At 39.1% G+C, this 21,810-nt stretch overlaps 2 protein-coding genes across 2 annotated transcripts; one reads left to right on the top strand and one right to left on the bottom strand.

Annotated features, from left to right (window-relative positions):
• Window positions 1–2,321: 2,321 nt before the first annotated feature.
• LOC128242496 (transcription factor Atoh8-like) lies at window positions 2,322–5,129 on the bottom strand. Its single transcript, XM_052959663.1, has one exon. The coding sequence runs from the start codon at window positions 4,697–4,699 to the stop codon at window positions 3,599–3,601; it is 1,101 nt and encodes a 366-aa protein (XP_052815623.1). The 5' UTR covers window positions 4,700–5,129; the 3' UTR covers window positions 2,322–3,598.
• A 12,625-nt stretch (window positions 5,130–17,754) lies between these two features.
• Window positions 17,755–21,611, top strand: LOC128221713 (L-xylulose reductase-like). The gene is made up of 7 exons (XM_052930317.1): window positions 17,755–17,901; window positions 18,447–18,544; window positions 18,854–19,008; window positions 19,598–19,640; window positions 20,079–20,243; window positions 20,742–20,859; window positions 21,358–21,611. The coding sequence occupies exons 1-7, from the start codon at window positions 17,850–17,852 to the stop codon at window positions 21,459–21,461; spliced, it is 735 nt and encodes a 244-aa protein (XP_052786277.1). The 5' UTR covers window positions 17,755–17,849; the 3' UTR covers window positions 21,462–21,611.
• Window positions 21,612–21,810: the final 199 nt, after the last annotated feature.

Raw genomic sequence — 21,810 nt, 5'->3', positions numbered from 1 at the left:
GAACTGGGCCGTGTTTTTACTTTCCTGGTGGCCCAGCAGTGCAGGGTGGTTTTGGCTTCGCGCCAAATATAGCGGGGAATGGGCCTTACCTGGGGTCCCTTGGGGTGCGGGGATATGAGGCGGGAATTTTACCATCAGATCGTCCCCGCAAGGCGGAGATTTTTCCCGGGCTTGGCTGGACCGAAAGTCAAAGTCCCCGCTATTCCCCGATCGGGGGGGGGGGGGGCGTGGTTACAATTGACTGGTGCATTAAAGAGACAGTATCACTATTAAGAGTTTAACATGGTCTCAGTCTTAGGAACAAAACTGTCACAGTTCACAGTTAAACATTTACTCATTTCTAGTGGCAACAATGCCATATGTTGAGATGCACTTATCGTTTTCTTCAAAGGCAATAAATACAATGGTTTATAGTTTTTAACTTGTCATGATGACATACAACCTTTAGACATTTTCGAGATCATTAGTGTTGTGCCAGTATTGTGGAAAATCTTAATTTCTTGACCTTTTCAAATTTCAAATCCTTTATAGACATGATTTAGATATTTATCTTTCAAAGATGATGTACGTCAGAAAAGGGTAAAGTGCGACAGTTTGAGTATAAGACGGATTGTTATAGACTGTTGGTGACTTATGACCTTTAGAGAGTGTTTGAATTGTCGTCTATCAAACCTTGACGCACACGCTGTGTCAATAGTGAATGGCTCGACTCGGAAATTCCAGTAGAGACATATATATGAGTGTGAGTTTCTGCGTTTTTGTGACTTTTCATCTTAACCTTCTGGATTTTGAAACTACAGTAAAGTCCGTCTCCTATTTAGAGACCAGCATTGTCACATTATAGTGGGTTCATTATATGCGCCGACAAGAAAGCCCGCCAACTTTGGCCTTTGAATAAAAGGAGACAATACATGAGTAGCAGTGAAAGGATCGTATTTCTTGGACAGTTGAGTTGCCGGAGGAATGAATAATAAAAGTTCAATCGTAACAACTCGGCCACCCCCGGCAAGCTCCGGGATAGACTGAATAATAAAGCTGTGGTGCTTCGATTGATAGAAGTAGTCATGTTGACGGAAGCTGGTATACATGATACACCAGTATTGCATTGACCCTTGGTATCGTATATTTAAGCTATGAAGGCGACCATTTATATACTTAGATTCTTATATTTATATTAGAGCAGTACATGCAGTAAAAACTCGCTATGTCGAAGTCGTGGGGACCTAAGGAAAACTTCGAGAAAACAGATGTTCGATAACCGAAATCAAAACCATGTCAAACTGAATCCAGACTATTCGAAAAGTTGGACCTTGCCGAAACATCGAGATAACAGAGTTCGACAAAGCGAGTTTCGACTTGTTATTATATTCCATGACGGTTTTCATAATACGGTTTAACCATACGTAAAATCATGTTCAGCGTCATTTGTTTCATTATTTCTGACTGATACTCATGACTGCCACCTATGGTTCAAGCTTGCTGTCCTTAATAGCCTCGCCTCACAACTTATAGAAAGGAGCAAACCATTTAATGTTAAGCCGTAAATTCTCAAAATAATCTTAAGTTCAATATTGTAGGCCTACTTAAATTGTCCTCCAGTATTTTTGGAGGCCACGGTTAATAAATATTTTGTTTGTACCACGACTCAAAAAAAAACCTACTCGCTAGCCGATTTGTTTAAGGTTCTCAAGTGGTATTTTTCCGTCTTAAATCTAATACTTGTTCGTAAAAAGAAGGGTAAAATCCCCAAACCTGCATGTGTGCCAATGTTCTGGTAAGGCCAAACAAACTATTTAATCTCGACTGCGCTAATCTGGTCAAAACAAAACGGATTCCTACCAGAATGTTCAAAAACTTTTCATATTTGAATATCGCTCGGTTGCTTTTAGCATTAAAGCTGCACTCTCACAGATTGACCATTTTTACAAAAAAAATGTCTGAGAATGAGCCAATTGTAGTGCAAACGTCTGGAAACCAGTGATATAAGACTGTTCAAAAAAGAGAGACATATTTTATGTTCGAAATGTGATGTTTTAAGCTAAAAGTGTAATACGCTTAAAGAAGAGTCAAATTTTCGGCTGTTTTCCAAACAATCGGATCTGTTCTATAGTGAGTTACTTTAACTTTTACTTAATTGAAGGCATTAAGGCCAAAATCAGCTGATTCTGAGACACACAAAAATGTCAATCTGTGGGAGTGCAGCTTTAACCTCACGATTTCAAAATGGCTTATCATTCCTTGCTACTGTGCCCCCATGGCCTGTCGTCTGTGTCTGCATATGGTTCCATCCAATGGTTACAAATACGTAAGCAAAGTCAAGGTTAGAATTTCAACATTTTAATAAACATCAATATTTCATTCCAAAATTTCAATCTAAGAGACAATGTTCCAAGGAAGAATAGAATAACATCAATTGATAGATCATGTTTATAAGACGAGACAAAAATGACGAATTAAGGAATGAAAGAGATCAAAGGACGCCGTCTTTCAATGTCAATGATTATTTTATTTTCTCAGCCTGAATATCATGATGGAATATGTGAGAACAAATGCTTACATATTGCACCTTAGCCCGGGAAGAGAATGAAATTGTTCATGTTTTAAATGCGTCGCCACTTCGGCAAGGTCTAATCAATTTTAATCCGCAGACATTCTGTCGCCAGTTGGATTTTACATGCGTGCCAGTCAACAAAAAACGCCCCGGCCAGATGGCGAGGAGCGCGGTGTGAAATCTACACGTTGTGGAATCTGCATTAACTTGCTGAGGGTTTAAAAATATGTACTTGAACAGATATGTTAGCATTAAAATATAATGAGAACTTTGAAAACACGACTTTGGAACAAAACGCAGAGTTTAACAAATTTCGAACTTAGCCGAAAACCTAGAAAATTTAATCGTTTTCAAATTCGCTTCTTTATATAAATTTTAATTAAACTAAACTTAAAGCTCATTTAAATACTCTTTGCATTTTCATAACAAAAAATAGACGCAAGGTACAAGATGTTTCTACAGAAATTCATATTAGAGTATTAAAGATGCGATACAATTTACTGACAAGGAACTTTTCAAGAAGTATGTTTTGTAAGGTTTTTAATTAAAGTTAAAATATTTTGAAGAAGTAACGTTTACGGTTGTTAATGGCGATTTAACACGTAAGCATTTTATTTAAAAAAAAAAAAAATGCGACAAGCTGAACGAGTTACAAAGCAACAACCAGAAAAAATGTTAACATCAATTTTGCTAGTTCAGCAAATTATAATTTCAATGCAGTTAAAAATCTTTTCAATGTGAAAAATTACAGATTATTGATCTAAGTGATAAGAAACCGTTGAACTGGCGAGAATTCTGGCCGTCGGCATTTCAAATAAAGATTTTCTATTCGTTAATTAAAACGTAGTTTTATAGAAACAAAACCCTATACACTGAAATTACTCCATAACAAGATCACAGATCGATAATCATAACGTTAATTGCCATTAATTAACAATTAAGCAACGTTACAACAGCATCGTTACGATGGCCAAACATTAATAACAAGTATATAACAGTCTTTGACGCAATATGAATATCCCGTAAGAATTAAATAGCACTTAGTTTCTAATGACGCCTTCGCGCCTTTCCTTCAGTTTGTATTGTCCGAGTGCAGTTGTCCACACAATCTGCGAACGACACATCTTTAATTTCTGGACTACCAACGTCGGAGTCCGTCAGTTTGCTAAGAGCGTTTATGTAACTACATGCAATGCGTAAAATAGCCAGTTTTGAAAGTTTCTGGTTGTAGGAATATGACGGCACGGCGTGCCGGAGTCCATCGAATGCTGCACTGATGGTATGCACGCGCGAACGCTCACGTGCATTCGCTTCCACGCGACGTTCACGTGTCATGTTCTTATAGTTTTTCCTGTTGCACTTTTTCCCGTCCTTAGGACTGTCCGGTGACGCCATACTGGACGTATCCCCCTCCTCCTGAGCGGGGGATGGGGGACAAGCACTTGGTTGTGGCGTTTGAGATGAACACGGGGTAGACACGTGTGACTTTTTATGTTTGTGCACCTGCTGCTGTGCGCGCGACCTAGGTGGCGGGGAGGGTGAGGGCGGAGAACCGGAACGACCGGCGTCCTCCTGACTAGAAGCCCGAGAGTGGTGATGGTGGTGGTGCCCTGGAGCCTGGCTGGGTGCACTCAATGAAGGTACAGTCGCCATGCCGGGGATACCGACGCCCATGCCCGGAAAGCCAGGTAAATGTCCAACGGGCGCCGGAAATCCTGGTGGTATACGCCCGTAATAGAACGGAGGAATGAAATATGGATTGTGCCTCATGTCGGGGTACATGACTGGCGGTCGAAGGTGAGGGTGATGTGGATACAGTCGGTCTCTTTCAACCGCCATATCCGGCGGACTAACATTGTCACAAGACTCTCTGGTGTCGTCGGGACTTCGTTCTGGGGTACTTCCCTCGCTTCGCCCACTTTCCGAACACGCACTGCCCGGGGAGTCCGGACACAAACGTTTAATGCTAAAATCCGTTGTCCGCCTTTTAGGCTCACTTAATTTCCGTTTATTTTTCCGGGGAGTATCCGAAGGGGACAGCTCGGAGTCTAGACTAGTCTGTCTCTGGTAACGTTTAAAATCCGGTGTCGGCACAACAAGCACGGGTGAATGCACGGTCCCATGTCGAACGGTCAGTTCAAGTGCCATCTTGTATACTATTCACACGACTGTCACTTAGTTTCTGAATAATTAATTCCAAATTGAATCCATTAATTAATTAATTCCCACGTAGCAACGATGTCCAGCACCTATCTAATCAACATCACTGTAGAGGTCTCCGAAACAATCTCGGAACTGCACAGAACTCATTTATATTGCAATTCCATCAAGCCGCAAAAATACCAATAATGTCAACTGTTTCAATAAAACCAATATCTATGAAATGAGTTTTATCACAATTTTTTTAACAAACAATATCTTTCCTCAAAATTTATTCTGGCAGTCGACAGTCAACAGTTTATAATGAACCAAAATCGTCTCTGCCCGATGTGACTGCTAGCAATGCCTATCGAAAACTGATCAGGCTACATTTCGCCCGGTGGTAATAATATAATAGCAATGCGTGAACGTGTTTACATTAGCGCGCTCGCCAGCCTGTCTGCCAGATGGTTACGGTGCGGTATTTCCCCAATCCAGCTTATTTATTGACTAATCAGTTGGCTGAGCCGCGAAGATTACAAACGTCCGTAGAGGATTTGGTGACATTCCAACGACATCTCTTCGAATATGTTGTAGCTCGTTTCGGCATTTGACAGAAAAATGGAGCGACACCATACGCATGTAAACCGCAACTCTTTTAACGACAGACAGTTTGTCGAATATTAAAGTTTAATGCCGAGGTCGAACCCAATTTGCCTTCTTAGGTCAATATCTCGGATCCAGACTGTTACTCTGACCAACGTGCACGAACCTTACGAAATCTATGAAAAGACAGATCCCGTTAAAATGTGAAAAACTAAATCAATTAAAGATTAAAGGGAAATGTTTGTAATTGGTTTTAAAAAATAAGTTGCACATTCCCCTGGCCGCAATGCTCATCCTTTAGAAAAGTAGTTTTAAACTTCTGAATTTGTTTGGCCTTACCGACTCAATTTCAAAGTATGGGGGCGGGGGGGGGGGAGAAGCGGAGAGCGGTGTCAGGGGTTGACAACGGACCACTGTGTAGTGAGTGGTGTTATGGGAAAGGGTTACTCTATAGTGCAGTTATTGGCAAGTACCAGTGTATACTGAACTTATGGGTAACCACCCCCGCTGTCAACATGTAGTCGGTTTCCCCGCACTCTGTCACGCTAGTGTAACTACATGTATATCTATATTGAAACCCAATTACAGCCGGCGCCCTGCGTTGTCAAGCGATGGTTGTACTCAATGCTCCTCTCATCAATCTCACTGGGTTCCATGTTGCCAGCATGTGACGCTATGTTCCAGGATCGATGTGCCATTGTCATTGCCACAGATCAGGTGATTGTTATCGAACTGGAGCGTTCTTTTTTCATCATTCGTTGGTTCTTCTTACGCGATGACTGATTCAGTGGAACGAGCACCCACCGGCCCCTGGTACGCGAAATTAAGGACCAGTTTAGGCAGGGAAATATTTTAAGTGACCAACAACGTAATGTGTTTTGCTGCCGGCATTTTTGCAAACCATCAGAATGTACATGTATGCCATTTTCAGTTAACAACCGCTCTACTAGGCATTTACAAGCTCGATAAATTTTCAGGTCTCTTGTAATTAATTTTCAAGAGTGATTCAGTAGCATTTTCTGGACGTTTAATTGGCAACACGCAGTCACGTAAATATGGGGTGTTGTGCAAACAATCCTATGGCAGTCGACAGCCCTCTGGTATTGACCACTTTTTACAAACATCGGAGACAGAAATCTAATGTATGGCTCGATGTTTGCTGTTGCTGTTTGACACTGGGAAAGCGGGAAACGGAATTGTTTCCTTTCCTTGGCTTCATATTCACATGTTTCGTTGATCGATGACTGTTTCCAGTGAATGATTGCAATCAAGCGCGCCTAGTTACCAGCAGAACTGTAATCCTATTATTCTACCAGCCTCCGCGCTCGCGCCAGGTGGCTGTGCTCCACTCACAAATCGATTCAAATTACAGGCTCCATGAGATCAATATGGAGCTGGGCGGCGGGGAGATAGCGGCAATCTGCTCGTCCGCCGTCACCAGAAAAAAAATAAGTTGTTAGACTGCCTTTCAAAAGGAATTCAAATCTACCCCAAAGCTTAAAAGCTCTTTTGAGCTGATGTTTTACTGGTGGTTACTTGTTGACTTAAAAAAGATCTTATCTTATTTTTTGGTATCTTAACATGTCGATTTATAGAAGCAACAATAACAAAATGTTCAGTGCGTTTTCTTCTAAACCTAGATGACACATCTTACATGTTTGTCACAACAGACGTAACGTCATGACTAGCAACTGTAAGGTGAATGACGCCAAAGCATTTCACAAGATGAATTTTCAATACCATGTTTGATTTGAAGTCAAAACTTTTGAGGTATGCGATCCATATATGTGTGGAATTCGGATGCCTTGTGACCCCATATTGTGTCGGTATCATCTGAAAAGGTGGTATGTGAAGCGAAATAAAATGATAATAATAATATTAAAAAAATAACCTTTCATTTGAAAAAAAGCAATTATAAAAAAAACTGTTCTGACTGTATAACGTACTTTTGTCATTGATATTGCCTTTCAAATGATACCTAAATTTTAAGGAGGCACGGGTATCAACATTTTAAAATTAGGATTATGTACCTATAAGAGAAGTTGTTTGTAGGTCGGACACCTTAATATGCTGAAAGACGTCAGTGTCATTTGACGTCACTGTGGCCAGTGCTAATATGTAAATACTTATAAAGGACACTGATCACAGCTAGCTCTATATGATAGTAGTATTTGAATATCGACGGATTCTTTGCATCACAGCTTTGCAAGATTTACGAAAACTGTGAGTAAACTACGTATAAAACGGACGTATGTTGTATAGTTTTTGTAGAAGTCCTTTTGTAAATGTTAATATAATACTGACGTCGATGGTAGATGACCGGTCTTCCAGAAAAAATGTGTTTATGTTTGTTAAGGACATTGATGTCAGCTACCTGTGTATATGGAAAAGGAATTATAAAGCTATTGTATATTTTTAATATTTGTTTGGTTTTAAATGGGTTTTTTCAATACTGGCGTCGATGGTAGATGACCGGTCTCTCAGAAAGTACAAAATTAATGGTACTCTGTCGGACTCCGCGGATGACTATCCACCAGCCAACTGTTTTATTCGCGTCTGAAACACTGACGCCTGTACACGTTAAACCCCTGGGCCCTTCGACAACGTGTAGACCAGCTGTACAGTGGCAGCCGCTCGGCTTTCTGACCTTACATTTCCGTAACCGCCGACTGACCACAGCCGCCACGTGCTGTCCCACCGGAGTGCGGGTGAATTAATGGTCATTACATTTTGACCAGCGCGCCTTTTGATTGATCTCGGCTGATAGTGGTGGGATTGAAACAATGTGTCCGACCGGTAATTACACGACCAACTAATGGGTACAGTGGCCATGTGACCCGCAATATTTCTGCCATGTGTCAGATAAGATAAGAATCCAAGTAGAGGTGCGAAGCATTCCTAAAAGAGGGGAAATATTCAACTAGTAGAAATTTTACGATGTGTTCTATTTAGTTACAAGTATCATGAAGACCAGGTGGCCTTTTCCTATTCGTATCAAGGAGAAATTTTCAACAGTGCAGGAGGCCGTTTTACAATCATCCTCGGAGTGGCTTTGAACTTATCCTAAATGTTCCACTGTGTGGTGTATCTCTCCTCAAAAGGTATACAAAAATTCTCTCCTAGGATCCTTGGTGAAACGGACTCTAGCACTACAAATCGCTCCTAAAATTCTTGGTGAAACGGACTCTGGTACTACGGAATCGCTCCTAAAATTATTGATGAACCGGACTCTGGCACTACGGTATCGCTCCTAAAATTATTGATGAAACGGACTCTGGCACTACGGTATCGCTCCTAAAATTATTGATGAAACGGACTCTGGCACTACGGTATCGCTCCTAAAATTATTGGTGAACAGGACTCTGGCACTACGGTATCGCTCCTAAAATTATTGATGAACAGGACTCTGGCACTACGGTATCGCTCCTAAAATTATTGATGAACAGGACTCTGGCACTACGGTATCGCTCCTAAAATTCTTGGTGAAACGGACTCTGGCACTACGGTATCGCTCCTAAAATTATTGATGAACCGGACTCTGGCACTACGGTATCGCTCCTAAAATTATTGGTGAAACGGACTCTGGCACTACGGAATCACTTCTATGATACTTAGTGACGAGGACACAATAATACGAAATAGCCCCTAAGATTCTTGGTGAGGAGAACCCGAGCACCACAAAATCAGTTGGATGGTTCTTGGTGATAAGGCCCATGTAACCTTTTACCATTTTTCTGTTCTACGAACGTACATGTATGAAGTTGTCACAGAATATTTCTTGGACACCATCATTGATGAGGTACATGTCGGGTGCAACAGGATAAAGATACCAAAAAGTTTCACAAGACAAACAACACAATCAAGTAACACATTCTGCAATGTTAACGAGATAATCTTAGCCATTATTTTCACTAAATTGTTGTTATCATCTTCAAGGTGCATCGCAATGCAGATAATTACTACTGATGCTGTAACGTATTGTTCCATCTGTCTCTAAATATCCATAATTCGCGATTCTGGCAGGTAAATCAGTGGAAACCTTTTCTCTTAATAACGTGTAAGCATGTGATGCCATGTTAACGATGGAGACCACATGTTTGAACAGGTTGCTAGGTAGGTCTCCCATCCAGGTAGTAGGTACAGGCTGCCAGGTTTTCACCAGTGAGCGCAACGTGGTTGTAATACTTCATCATAAAAGTAGACGACGGGCCGGCACACCGGCGCCGACATGCAGATACCACCAAATAAACTTCACTCGCCCTCCTTAATTGCTTCAAACATCAGCGATGATTTGAGCTGGCGCGGGCAAAAAGAGCGTAGCTTTTCTGTTAATCGAGAGACATCTTAATCGAGTAAAATATATTTCTTACAAGTGTCGGTTCAAAAATAACAGTGGGTGCGACATTACCCATACACCCCAAACCACTAAAGCAAGCGTTAGCAGTTCAGCGGTTATATGACTTTATGGACTGTTCCCATCGAGTCAGCCCCAAGATGCGGACCTCTGGCATTCTACCCGGCCTCACCAATGTGAAGCAGTCCTCCAGCCTGGATTTGAAAAAAGGGTACGGTGCTAGGTTAGGAAGGGCACTTTTGGTGCGCATTGGATGGGCCTAAATGGGGCACTTGCAACGGAAAATGTTTAATTCATACTGTGTAACTACTATAAATATTTATAGTTTGTTATGAATACCTTAGCTGTTATCTTAATTGTCAAAATTATGTATATTTATTATTTTTATTCTTATTTCTGAAAATTTACATGACAATACGTTTATGTCAAATACAGAATCAAATATAGTTCATAATCATCAAGAAGAGCTCTGACAAACAAAAGGGCACAGCGGGGCATAGTGAAAATTGCAGGAGGGTGCCAGGAAAAGGGCAGCAGGGTGCTGGAAAAGGGCAGCAGTTTGCTCCCCCCCTGCTATTTCGGCCTAGTTGGAGCATTGTAAAGTACATCTCTTCCGTGGGGACTGTTGCCGTTTACAGGGGAGAGAGGGCTCGTATTGTCCATTAAACATGAAGGTACAACGTATTTTTCTTCGAGTCGGGGGGGGGGGGGGGGGGGGGGGGGAGGGCGCATTCGATATGATATTTAAGAGGGTGCACGTCTATGCCAAAATATACTGTTAAATAATAAAACGAGTCACAATAGTAGTTTCAAATAACATTTTGCATCATGTATGATGTAAATAATTATTATTACCGCTGAACACATCTTGTAAATCTAAATTAACTTTTCTTTACGGGGGAATAAAAGACAAGATGAAATTGAGCGAAACAGGAGATAAAATCAGATTTGTACATCTGATTTCATTGGGAATTTGTTGCTTTATTTGCAATTATTTTCAATTACCGGCGGTTATGAAATGCATTTAGCCCTACTTGCTGTAGGTGCTAATAAATTATTTCGCCCTAATATCACTTTACGAGCTCAATACATCTCGTCGGTGGCGCCAGACGTTAAGACGGAGTTATGGCATCTGTCACAGGGCTCGACTTAAATTTTGTCAACTGGCTTTTGAAAATATATAATCAACATTCATAGGATTGTTAAATTGTACTCAATTAAAACGCGTTTTGTTGACTCAGTAGTGATTAAGGTAGCTATGCACAAGAAGCGGCTGTGGGCTTGTTCACGAGTTATCTCGCCCGTCGCCGCATAGTCTGAGTCCGCCAGACGATTATCACCTGTTCTTTTGATCCAATCTGCCCCAAGTGTTGAGAACTACCGAAAAGCCGTCTTGCACCGTACTTAATAAATACACAAACTCAACAAATGCGATTTGTCTTTTCAAAAGTATATCCAATTCACACCTTTCCCGTTTTAGGCCGAATAATGACGACCGGATCGTTCGGGCGCCGTGGTGTCTGCATACCAAACGAAATGAAAATTTTCGTGTTGGCCATAGAGCTATCAACAGGCTTAAGCATACTTTTGCCTCGAGTACCTATTCACAGTTTACTGCGCGAAAGCAAACGGCAAACTATAACGATAAATACCTGACAGCAACTTAAGCAGGCGTAAAATGGTAAAATAAAATATTATCACAAAAACTTGATTTATTTAAAACTTTGGTTTATTTGACAGTTGGCGACAGGTGGTTTGAAGCAGACGACAAAAATATCGCGCCCGCCTTTTATCATTAATGACAGGTGCCGGTATGGTTGACTCTCAAATAGCTGATAATGGTTTATAAAGTTATACATAGGAGTAAGATAAACACGAATACATCTAATTACCATACGGTCTTATATCCATAGTATACTTATGCACCGCAGGAATTTCATTGGTCTAATAAGTATTAATAAAATTTAATATGGAAATTAAAACTGAAACTTCCGTCGTCGCTGAAGACATCGAAGTTGGAAATTTGTATATTTTTAAATCTCGTGCATCATAATTAGGTTTACCATTTATAGCGTGACTAAGCTATTTCTGACATCATGAAATTAAAGCCTTATTCTTTAGACTGGCGAGCTTATTGGGGGTGGGGGGGTGGGGGGTGGAGGCATAAAATGAATAAATATCATGTTGAATATTAACTTATAATATTAAGTCTCTTGGACGCTTCTTTATACATTTTTAGTAACACTCTACTACCTCCGCAGTAACACAATATTAAGTACGTTTCAATCAGAGATTCTATAATATTAAGGTCTTATAATTATATGAACAAGTAGAAAGTTTATTCAAGGAAATATAACACACAATATATATTTGAAATAGACCAATATGTGAATATAGGAACGCTGGTTCAATTAACATACAACAATAAACATATAGATAACATTTAAATACTGACAACAAGTCAAAAAAGGGTCAATGTATATATTATCAACGTAAAAATGTAAGCAACGTTTTATGATACAGTCGAACCCCGTTGGCTCGAATTCGCTTGGCTCGAATTCAGCATTGGGTCGCCTACTATTTCCCTTGTACCAGGCAGTTTTGAATGTATTTCATTTTATTACATATATGAAACATTATTGCACATTTATAAGAATTGGATAGGGTTTGAACGATTTGCCCCGCACATGGAATATTTCGCGGGGGGATTCAGTTCTGGAAGGGAATTAATTTGTTCCACACCAGATGCTGTTTGTTCGTTCACGATAAATATCAATAAGAGCACTTGGCACACTATTTTATGGCCATATTTTCTAATCCCATACAAGAAAACAATTACAATAAATTGTTTCCTATTGTAATAAACTGATATTTAACAGGTACGTGGATTTTTCACAGGTGAAAGGTAGCGAGCCCCACACGTGGCTCAAATAATGCTGTCGATTTTGTTGGTCTTTGTTCCAGCAGACTTTTAGCATGGAATCCTAATACCATACTCCATTGGCCAGATGTTGTGATGGATATGTTTCTTTGTTACAAAGTTTCCAAGGAAATGGATTCCTCGTGGCGCGTGCACCTGAGGTCCGACGGGACGGGAAAATGGAGAAAAAATGCCACTACAAATTTTGCATAAAAGACGCACTCTTACTCCCAAATAAGATTTACCACAATTAGTACTATAGTTTTAATATTCCAAAAGGGATAAATAAATGTCGAAAACAATGGTTCTAATGAAGGATACCGAGTTTAATTTGAAAGAAATGAGCATAAAAACAGTATTTCTACCGTAAAGACTATAGTAGATAACAATAAATCTTTTAGCATTCACCACTCATTTAATATTTTAGCGTTTTCAGCTATTAAATACACGGAAATAATCTTGTTATTAATATGTTCAATAAATGCATTATTTAGAAATAGTTAAAGGTTTATCAGTCGAAAATGATGTTTGTTATACATAATGATTTTGAATAAGAGTGTCGCTTTAACTTTCGCTGAGTACAGTACATTTGCTTCTTTGCACTTTCTCACTGCAAAAACTTCACAATAAACTTTACACTTGTAATTGCGAACTTGTTCCCGATTGTTCGGGTTTAATGACATTTTTATACATCATTTCACCAGGGGTCTTAACGAGAAGGGCATGTTTAATGCTCATGAATGCATCTATAATAAAACAACAGATTAATTTTTTCATCGACAATTTCATCAAATTCACCCGAAAAATGTTGGCAGTTGATAATAACGAGAGACACAAACGCTCTGTATCAAGATATCGATTCTTCCCACCTGTTCGCAAGCTCGTCTTGTAATCTTGTGGAAAGTAATTTATCATTTCCGTGGAATTATTCTTGGCAAAAGGCTTCCATGTGATTTTGTATCAACGGCTTGCCAGGGTCTATACAGTACCATGGTAATAATAAAATGTTGGCAACGCACTGAAAGACAGATGCAAAAACAAACTTTTTCATTTCAGCTTTTTACTTGTTTTTTTTTTACCAATTAATTTGACCCATCTATAGTTTTTTCACTTTGACGCATGCTTTCGTTTAAGTTATCAGCAAATTTGTCAAAAAGGTATAAATTTATTTTTATTGGTGAGTAAGCTTATTTATACTCGCACTCGAATCTTGCCCATACGGCGAGTGCTCCGATAATGCACCGGTCAATTGTAACCCCAAGGTCCGGTCACGAGCATTTTAATAAATTTTAGGCCAAAAAATAAGAAATCTTTGTTTTCATAAACTTCTCACTTTTTATTGGATGGTAGGTTGGCATTATGTTTATTGTATATTTTTAGAACCGGGATTTAGAACCAAACCGACCTTTATCTGGGTATATCACTATTGTAAAAAAATAAAAATAAAACATGGTCAAATTTTAACATGATCACTCAAATTTCGAAAAGCAAGAAATCCACACTAGAGCAAAAAAGTGTAGGTCCGAGAGGAAAGAATAGAGTCGGTCAGGTTAGTGGAAACAAACAATACTTTTTTACGCCTTATCAGAAAAAAACGCGCCAATTCGTATGCGCTGATCGCTGATTCTCAATAAAACGTCTTATTCAATGTTCCGAGCTATTTTCCTTTTCTTTTGGATTCGATCCACAACTTTTGTATTTCTGATGTGGGAATCAATATAGGGAAACTCGGGAGCACACATTTATTTTCCTACTATGCAAAATTTTGATATGATAGTTTCTAATCAACTCTGAAATGAAACATACGTTACTGTCACAGTTCTGATATTTCAACTTTGTAATATTGCTAGGTAACGTTGACGCTCTCAATGGCGTCCCCATTGCTATGCTTTTTATAAATCATGTTTCCGTAATGGAAATAAACAATACAGTGGCTGTTTCAGGTAAAATCTTAGATGATATACGTTTTCATAAAATGTCGCCAAACTGCTGAAGAAGGTTATGCATGTTATTCGGTCAATAACATTTAAATATTGAAACGTTTTTTGTGACTTATTTTGGCATTTATTATTAGCCTGAATGACGTTTAACTAAATATAAAGTTGACAAAATGTCCTGTTTTAAACTGCTTGCATAATTATGTTGTTGCTTGAATTTTTAACATGGGCGTTTTAAAATGAAACATACGTTACCACACTTTAATGAGCAAATAATATATGCATTTATTTTTTCTTTATATATTATATTTGCTTAGTCTTAGAATTAATTATAAGGCAAATACACTTATTTTACACTAAGTAATAGCCTTTCTTTACCATCTCAAACTGGCAAATGAAACATACGTTATGAAACATACGTTATGAAATATACCTTACCAAGTTATTTCATTTATTTCAATTATTGATGTACGCGAAGAGTACGGGATTTACTTCACAATGACTTCATCAATGACATATCAGCCATGTTTTGAAAGCGATTTATTTCTAAATGCAGTTATTTATTTGATCGATTAAATGCATAGTTGTCGTGATGGCAATTACGTGTTGTGTTTAGTGAGTTAATTTAGTTGCTAAGCTTGCATTATGTTAGCTGATGAAAAAAACACTTTTTTTTTCGTACTCATTGCTATCGTTAAACTGGCTCGTTCCATGTCCTGAAACAGGTAACGTATGTTTCGAATAAATCTCCGAATCTGGCTTCACCAAAAACACTGCACATTTACATATTGAAGTGAAACTAAGTTTAACAGTTTTATGACTATATTTATGTGCAAATATATGCACAACAAAACCATCCTGGCTATACCATGTGACACTGGTAAAAAAGTTAACCCTATGTAAAATATGCATCATACAAGACTCGATACAAGTCTTTCGAAACGGATGATATGAAGCAAATTTATGTTTTCAAGCAATAGGTATACCATTTTTATTTTTTTAATGACCTTGAAAAAAAACCCCAAATAACTAAATAACATTAAAACCCACTAAAACCTTTTCATAATATTTGGTAACGTATGTTTCAGAATGAAGCTTTCGCGATTCAGAAGCAATGTAGAGAGAGGAAGAAGCTGTTAGAAGGCGAAGCTTTTCTTCAAAAGGAGAGAATAAGGCAACAGAAGAACTATAATCATGTTTCACAGCTGTCAGAACCAGAAAGAAAGAAACGAAACGCCAACATTGAGCAACGCATACAGAAATACATGCGTGCAATTGGAGAAGCCAAGCCAATTATTAGTAAGGTACCTTACAAGAAGAAATGGGCAAGAGAAGAGATTAAGCAATTCACTGAAACGGCAAAACTTATTTTTATAATTAAAAATTATTTAAAAGTTATTAAAGATAATATTGAAGCAAAGAAAAGGGTCAAAACTTTGCAAAGAAATTTGCAACGGTTATCTAAATCTAAACCCAAAGATATCAATTCAACACCAAGGAGGAAAACAGCCGTGTTCATGAAGTCATTATACATAACAGGAGAACGAGCTAGATAGCAGTTGTTGTTGGGCAATGTGTTGTTGCATCACCTGGAAACAGAAAGTACTAATAAGCACAAGAAAGGTTTGTATAGTGAATTTGCCGGCGATGTTATAAGAAAATACCGCTGTATTCTAAGAATGCAGATGAACTCCTTCTGAATAGAAACAAACTGTCAAAAGCTATTAAAAATGGTTTGGACTTTGCAATTCTCATTCATCGGAGGTTTGATAAGAATATTTCTAGCATCATCACTCTGGTGAACGAGAATGGCTAAAGTCAGAAGAAGGATTGTATTTCTTAAACTGAAAGAGAGTGTTACAAATTTCTTGGAAAAGATTGACAACAGCCGAATGCAGCCTGCCACAAAGTGCGAAACAGGAAAGATCCAAAATCGTATTCAAGTTCGTTGACTATATGGCTAACCTTCACCAAAAGTATTTGGCGGAAGATCCAGCAAACAAATTGTCTCCCTCAACCTTATGCCGAATGAGACCGAAGCATATTCGTTTGACAAGCTATCTAAGCAGGAATGTATGCCTTTGTACAAAACACCAGAACATAGCCCTTTAACTCCAATCTTAAATCAGGAATAGAAATACCACACAACCCTGAAATATTCATTGAAAAAGAAATAGAACTTGTTTGATTTTAATGTGAGAAAGGGCACAAGAAAAAAAATAAACTGATATTTACACTGTTTAAAACATTGAAATATATCACATTTTTAACTGATCTAATTATCTTTATAAACCACAAGAAAACATATAATAAAATGCAACAGTACATTGATTGTGGGAATATGATCAATTTTCAGTTGTAAGGGAGGTAACACTATATACGACACATTTTAATTATGCTTGAATTATCGTTCCGTACAAGCGACAATTCTAAAAATAGATTTGACACATTGCTAGTCAATGGTTCTAAAATGATATATATGACCATACCTGTTTTTGATTTATAAAATTAAAATGAAATTTTCATATATATTTTTAATATTTCATCTTCTGAATGCATTTCCTAAAAATTCGTTGCCTTAATTGTGTTTATATACAACTAAATCGTTGACAGCGCATAGTCTCGTAGCACAGTAGTTAAGGTTCCTGACTTCGAATCAGGAGATTATGCTCCAGTCAATTGTAACCACGCCCCACCCCTAGGTCCGGGGGTATAACGGGGATAGCGGGGGGAATGGGCCCTGTTTTACCTTCCAGGTGGCCCCGTAGTGCCGAGTGAATACAGTGGTTTTGTTCTTGCGCCGGGATTTTACCCGGGATTGTCCAAGCCCCAGCTATTCATCGGACCTGGGGAGGGGGGTGACAATTGACTGGTGCATCACAAGTTCGAATCCTTCCGAAATCGATTTTTTTTATCTTTTCTTCAATTTCTAAATTAAATTGAACATATGTCTTTAAAGTTTTTAGAAATAAAAATAGATTCTAGATTTAGAGATAGACACGCACAAGTAATTATGTTATGTGGTTGTTTTTATATTCCCAGATATGTGCATCTTTTTGTTTTTATTCTTTTCTTCACTATTTATTATCTTTATATATTAGTTAATTCACACATTACTAAACACATTTAGAAATACAGATGTACTTGCGCCCTGGTGTGGTATCAATGTTTAAACATATACCTAGGAAATTGTTTAAAATCAGGAGAATACCTTCGTTATGGGGACCCGTAGGTATTAGGCTGATAAAGGCAGAAGCCCTATGGTTAAGATAGGTCGAAAATAAAGTCATATTGTAGCTGGCTGGTAGTGTACGAGTGTGGACTTCTTTTGCTCGAAAAATAATGGAAATTAGCTTCAAAGGAAAACGGGCCCTCGTGACGGGCGGAGGCAGAGGTACAACTTATTGTTTCCGACAAGTCCGCTTACCGTATAGTTATTATATCGGATTTAATTATTCTAGTAGTATAAAACTTTTATACTTTTTTGTAACGTTTAAAGACGTATCAATTTTCAACTCAAATTGTGTTGATATATTCTGCACACAGTCACGTGTGCATAACAAGATGAACCAGATTGCAAACTCATACATATATTTTTATTTATACGATAAACATGTTCCTGGAATGATCTCCAAGCGTTGACATTTGTATTAAACTACTGGGAAAGTTCCAGAGATCCGTGCCCCAGCCCGTATCCATTTTAAACAAAAAACATTCGCGTCCAACATGATTTCTTCGGACACAACTGTATTTTTATATCAATATTTAATACCATTAAATTGCTCATTCAGATGTAGCATTTTTTCCAACAAAACAGGTTTCCTTGGAAACTTTTAGGAGCGCCTCGGTGAATCCAATCCGCTATTGCAAATATACATGTGTACACATATGACATATACGTGTATTACTATAACCCCGCCCTTTTTTTGTGGTTTGCAGGTATTGGGAAGAGTATTGCCCAGGCGTTACTCAAGTGCGGGGCGGAGGTGATCGTGTTTGAGAAGATTGAGGAAGACCTCAACAAGTTTAAACAAGAGGTAGGGTAGAATCCAATTACCAACAGCAATTGTATTGCCCAGGCGGTGCTAGTGCTCGGGGTAGTGGGGGGTCTGACTATGCTTGAAACATCGGGAAAGAAATAAACAAGTTCAGCGAAGAGGTAAGAACACTGGAGAACATATATATGAATACATTTCTCATGATTACGGGCACTTAATGTCAAATGACGTAGTCAAGATTAGATCAAGGACTCCAAGCTCGTATTTGCACAATCTTTATTTACAGCCAATCTGATTACTAAAATTATACTCTTTTTGAAAAATCCAAAACGTACCACGTCCCTGCAGGAACCGAGTATCGTGGCGGTGGCAGTGGACCTGTCAGACTGGGAAGCGACACGGCGGGCTGTGGAGGCCGCGGGAGCTGTGCACCTGCTCGTCAACAGCGCCGGTGTCGCCGCAATCACTCCGTTTCTTGAGGTTACGAAGAAGGAAATCGACTGGTAAAACATATACATATTTCTCCCGCATGAAAAATGTTAAATATTTTCTGGTGCAAGTTTCTAGTAAATATATACTTGTCAAATTTCATCAACTATACAGTGTCTGCTGCATTCTTCGTATAGGAATGCTAGTGTAGCAAATCTATGAAGCTGAAACATGGGGACCGTTGCGTTGACGTTCACGTCAAAATCCTTGAGGACCAGTATTTGAACTGACGGGGCGGAAATAAACTTACTTGTATTACAGTCACATTACTCAATCCCAGAGCAGTTTAAAAAATCTATACACTTATTGCTTCATATACGGTAGTAAAATAAAAGTGTTGCATTTGTTATTGTTTTAGTTATGCACTAGTCAATTGTAAACACGGCCCCCTGGTCCGAGGGTATACCGGGGATAGCTGGGGAAATGGGCCGTGTTTTACCTGTGCCTCGCAGTGCCGGGTGAATGCGGGGATTTTACCTGGGCTTGGCTGGATCGAAAGTCAAAGTGCCCGCTATTCCCGGGACCTGAGGGGGCGTGGTTACAATTGACTGGTGTATAGTACAGCCACGTAACTGTTCTTGATCGTTGGGGTTCACGTTTCAGGGTGTTCAGTGTGAACTTTCAAGCCATCGTCAATGTGTCACAGGTAAGTATGTTAAACTATTTTAATCATCAAATCAACTCATTAAATAATTTAATACATTCAAGTAGTGGAAGACTCCTTTCACTAGCGGATGCAGGGGGTGGGGTACACCCAGCGCGCGCCCTCAGCGCTTCTTAACTCGTCCAAGTTTACTTTTTATTTCAATAGAGGAGGAATTAGTAATGAAATACACCAAACAATGCACCATTTCGGACTAGAAATTGTTTTGTTTTCTTGGGGAATGCCAATACCCCCTCTTCAAACACTAAACTTAATAAATTTCGGTTCTGAGGGAGTTTCATCAGTCGAAATGTTACGCCCCTAAGATACGCCCCATCTAACTCGCCTCTGCCTATTTAGTGCAGTATGGCAACCTAAACATATGACATACGCTTTGATTTAAATATAAATTAAGTTTCATTTAAGCCCATATTTGTGCAGGTGGTAGCCCGGGGTATGGTGGAGCGAGGGGAGGGCGGGGCGATCGTTAACATCTCAAGTATGACCACCAATGTGGCCTTCCCCGAGCACACTTCCTACTGTTCCTCTAAGGGTGCCGTGGACACTCTTACCCGCGTAATGGCACTTGAACTGGGCCCACACCAGGTAAGGCATGGTGTCACTGGCGTGCACCTTGAATTTTAGACAAGGACCACGGCAATTGATAGCGCACTTCTTTTTATCATATGAATTTCGATTGAGTCAAAACATTATTTTCTAGTATTTAATGGGTATTTAATGGGTACCAACGACGCTCGTTAGCTCCAAGTTAGATTTTCATTGGGTAGATTGTTTCGAACTTTGTGAGAGTTAACGTGATCGTTGTTACATTGTAAACGAGAACGTTTTGATAATGTGAAATACTACAGATCCATTAAACTCACAGAGCAGTAAAGATTTGAAGATGATATTAACACCGTCGTTAACTGTACAAACTTCTGAACACTCTGTCCATCGTTTTATTGTTCCGTTCATCGCTGTTTTCTGGTGGCGGCATTTCAAAGCTACAAAAAATAATGTTTTTTTACTCAGATTTCTCATATATTGGTACTATTCAACATCGGCCATTTGTCAAACATTAAAACATGCTGACGTGTATTACAGATCCGTGTGAACGCCATTCACCCGACCATCGTGATGACGGACATGGGGCGGCGGGCGTGGGAGGACCCCAAGAAGCACATGAAATACCTCGTCCGTACTCCCATGGGTCACTTTGCAGGTGAGATGCTTCTGTCCTGCAGGGTTGTGCTTTTGGGAAGTTGATAATTTTTAATGTACCCAAACGGTTTGGTAATTATCACATAGCAATGTGAATATTAAAATCTTGACGAGCTATTGTTCACGTGACGATGCATCTATCGACCAGGTAAATGAAACGGTTTTTAAGTGTGACACAGAAATCCGGACACAGCAAGAAAAAAAATCCCGACCTACCAACCCTTTTTATTTGGGCGTGTGTGTGTGAGGGTGTGTGTGTGGGGGGGGGGGGGAGGGGGGTATTAGAAGGGAGGCCAGGGATGAGGGTGGGTGTGTTGGTAGGCAGTGAAATCGGGAACAGACATATGTTTTCGCCCTATTGAGCGACATGACCGTTCAAGAAGATAAACGACCGGTATACGATCTTTCACAATCGGCGAGCTCAATGTTTACCGATCCCGTCAATTGTCAAAGAAAGGAAACAAAAACTCGCTCTTACGGAACTTATTGTTGTTTTCAGAGCCGACGGATATATCCGACGGAACGATGTATCTACTGAGTGACATGGCCAAAATGGTTAACGGTACAATCCTTCATATAGACGGCGGACTGACGTCCAACTAACCCTCGTCAGCCGCGTTGAGGCAGGAACAGTCAACAGTTCCGGTTCAGTTGCAGCATAAATCATATCATAAACGTTGACTTGAAGTACATTGAATTTAAAATTTGTCTTGTGCGCTTGCATGGAATAAAATCTTGGTTTAAAAATACAAATGTCAACATCAACATAAATATTTTATTTTATGATCACAGTGCAACCGATAAGTGTTTTTTTTTCCAATTTATTTCTTACAATTAAATATTAACGTTACAACAATATATATTTCTCTTGAAATAAAACAAAACATATACTAATAATCTCATACGGCGAAATGAACAATACAATGATATATGATTTTTTATAAAACATAAA

This window comes from Mya arenaria, chromosome 2, assembly GCF_026914265.1.
Source record: "Mya arenaria isolate MELC-2E11 chromosome 2, ASM2691426v1".
NCBI lineage: Eukaryota > Metazoa > Mollusca > Bivalvia > Myida > Myidae > Mya > Mya arenaria.
This window is presented reverse-complemented; position numbering and strand designations above follow the sequence as displayed.

Coding starts and splice junctions, on each gene's coding strand:
- LOC128242496 (XM_052959663.1), bottom strand. CDS start 4,699: ATGGCACTTGAACTGACCGTTCGACATGGGACCGTGCATTCACCCGTG.
- LOC128221713 (XM_052930317.1), top strand. CDS start 17,850: ATGGAAATTAGCTTCAAAGGAAAACGGGCCCTCGTGACGGGCGGAGGC. Junction 17,902..18,446: donor CGTGACGGGCGGAGGCAGAG/GTACAACTTATT, acceptor TGTGGTTTGCAG/GTATTGGGAAGAGTATTGCC. Junction 20,244..20,741: donor TTGAACTGGGCCCACACCAG/GTAAGGCATGGT, acceptor CGTGTATTACAG/ATCCGTGTGAACGCCATTCA.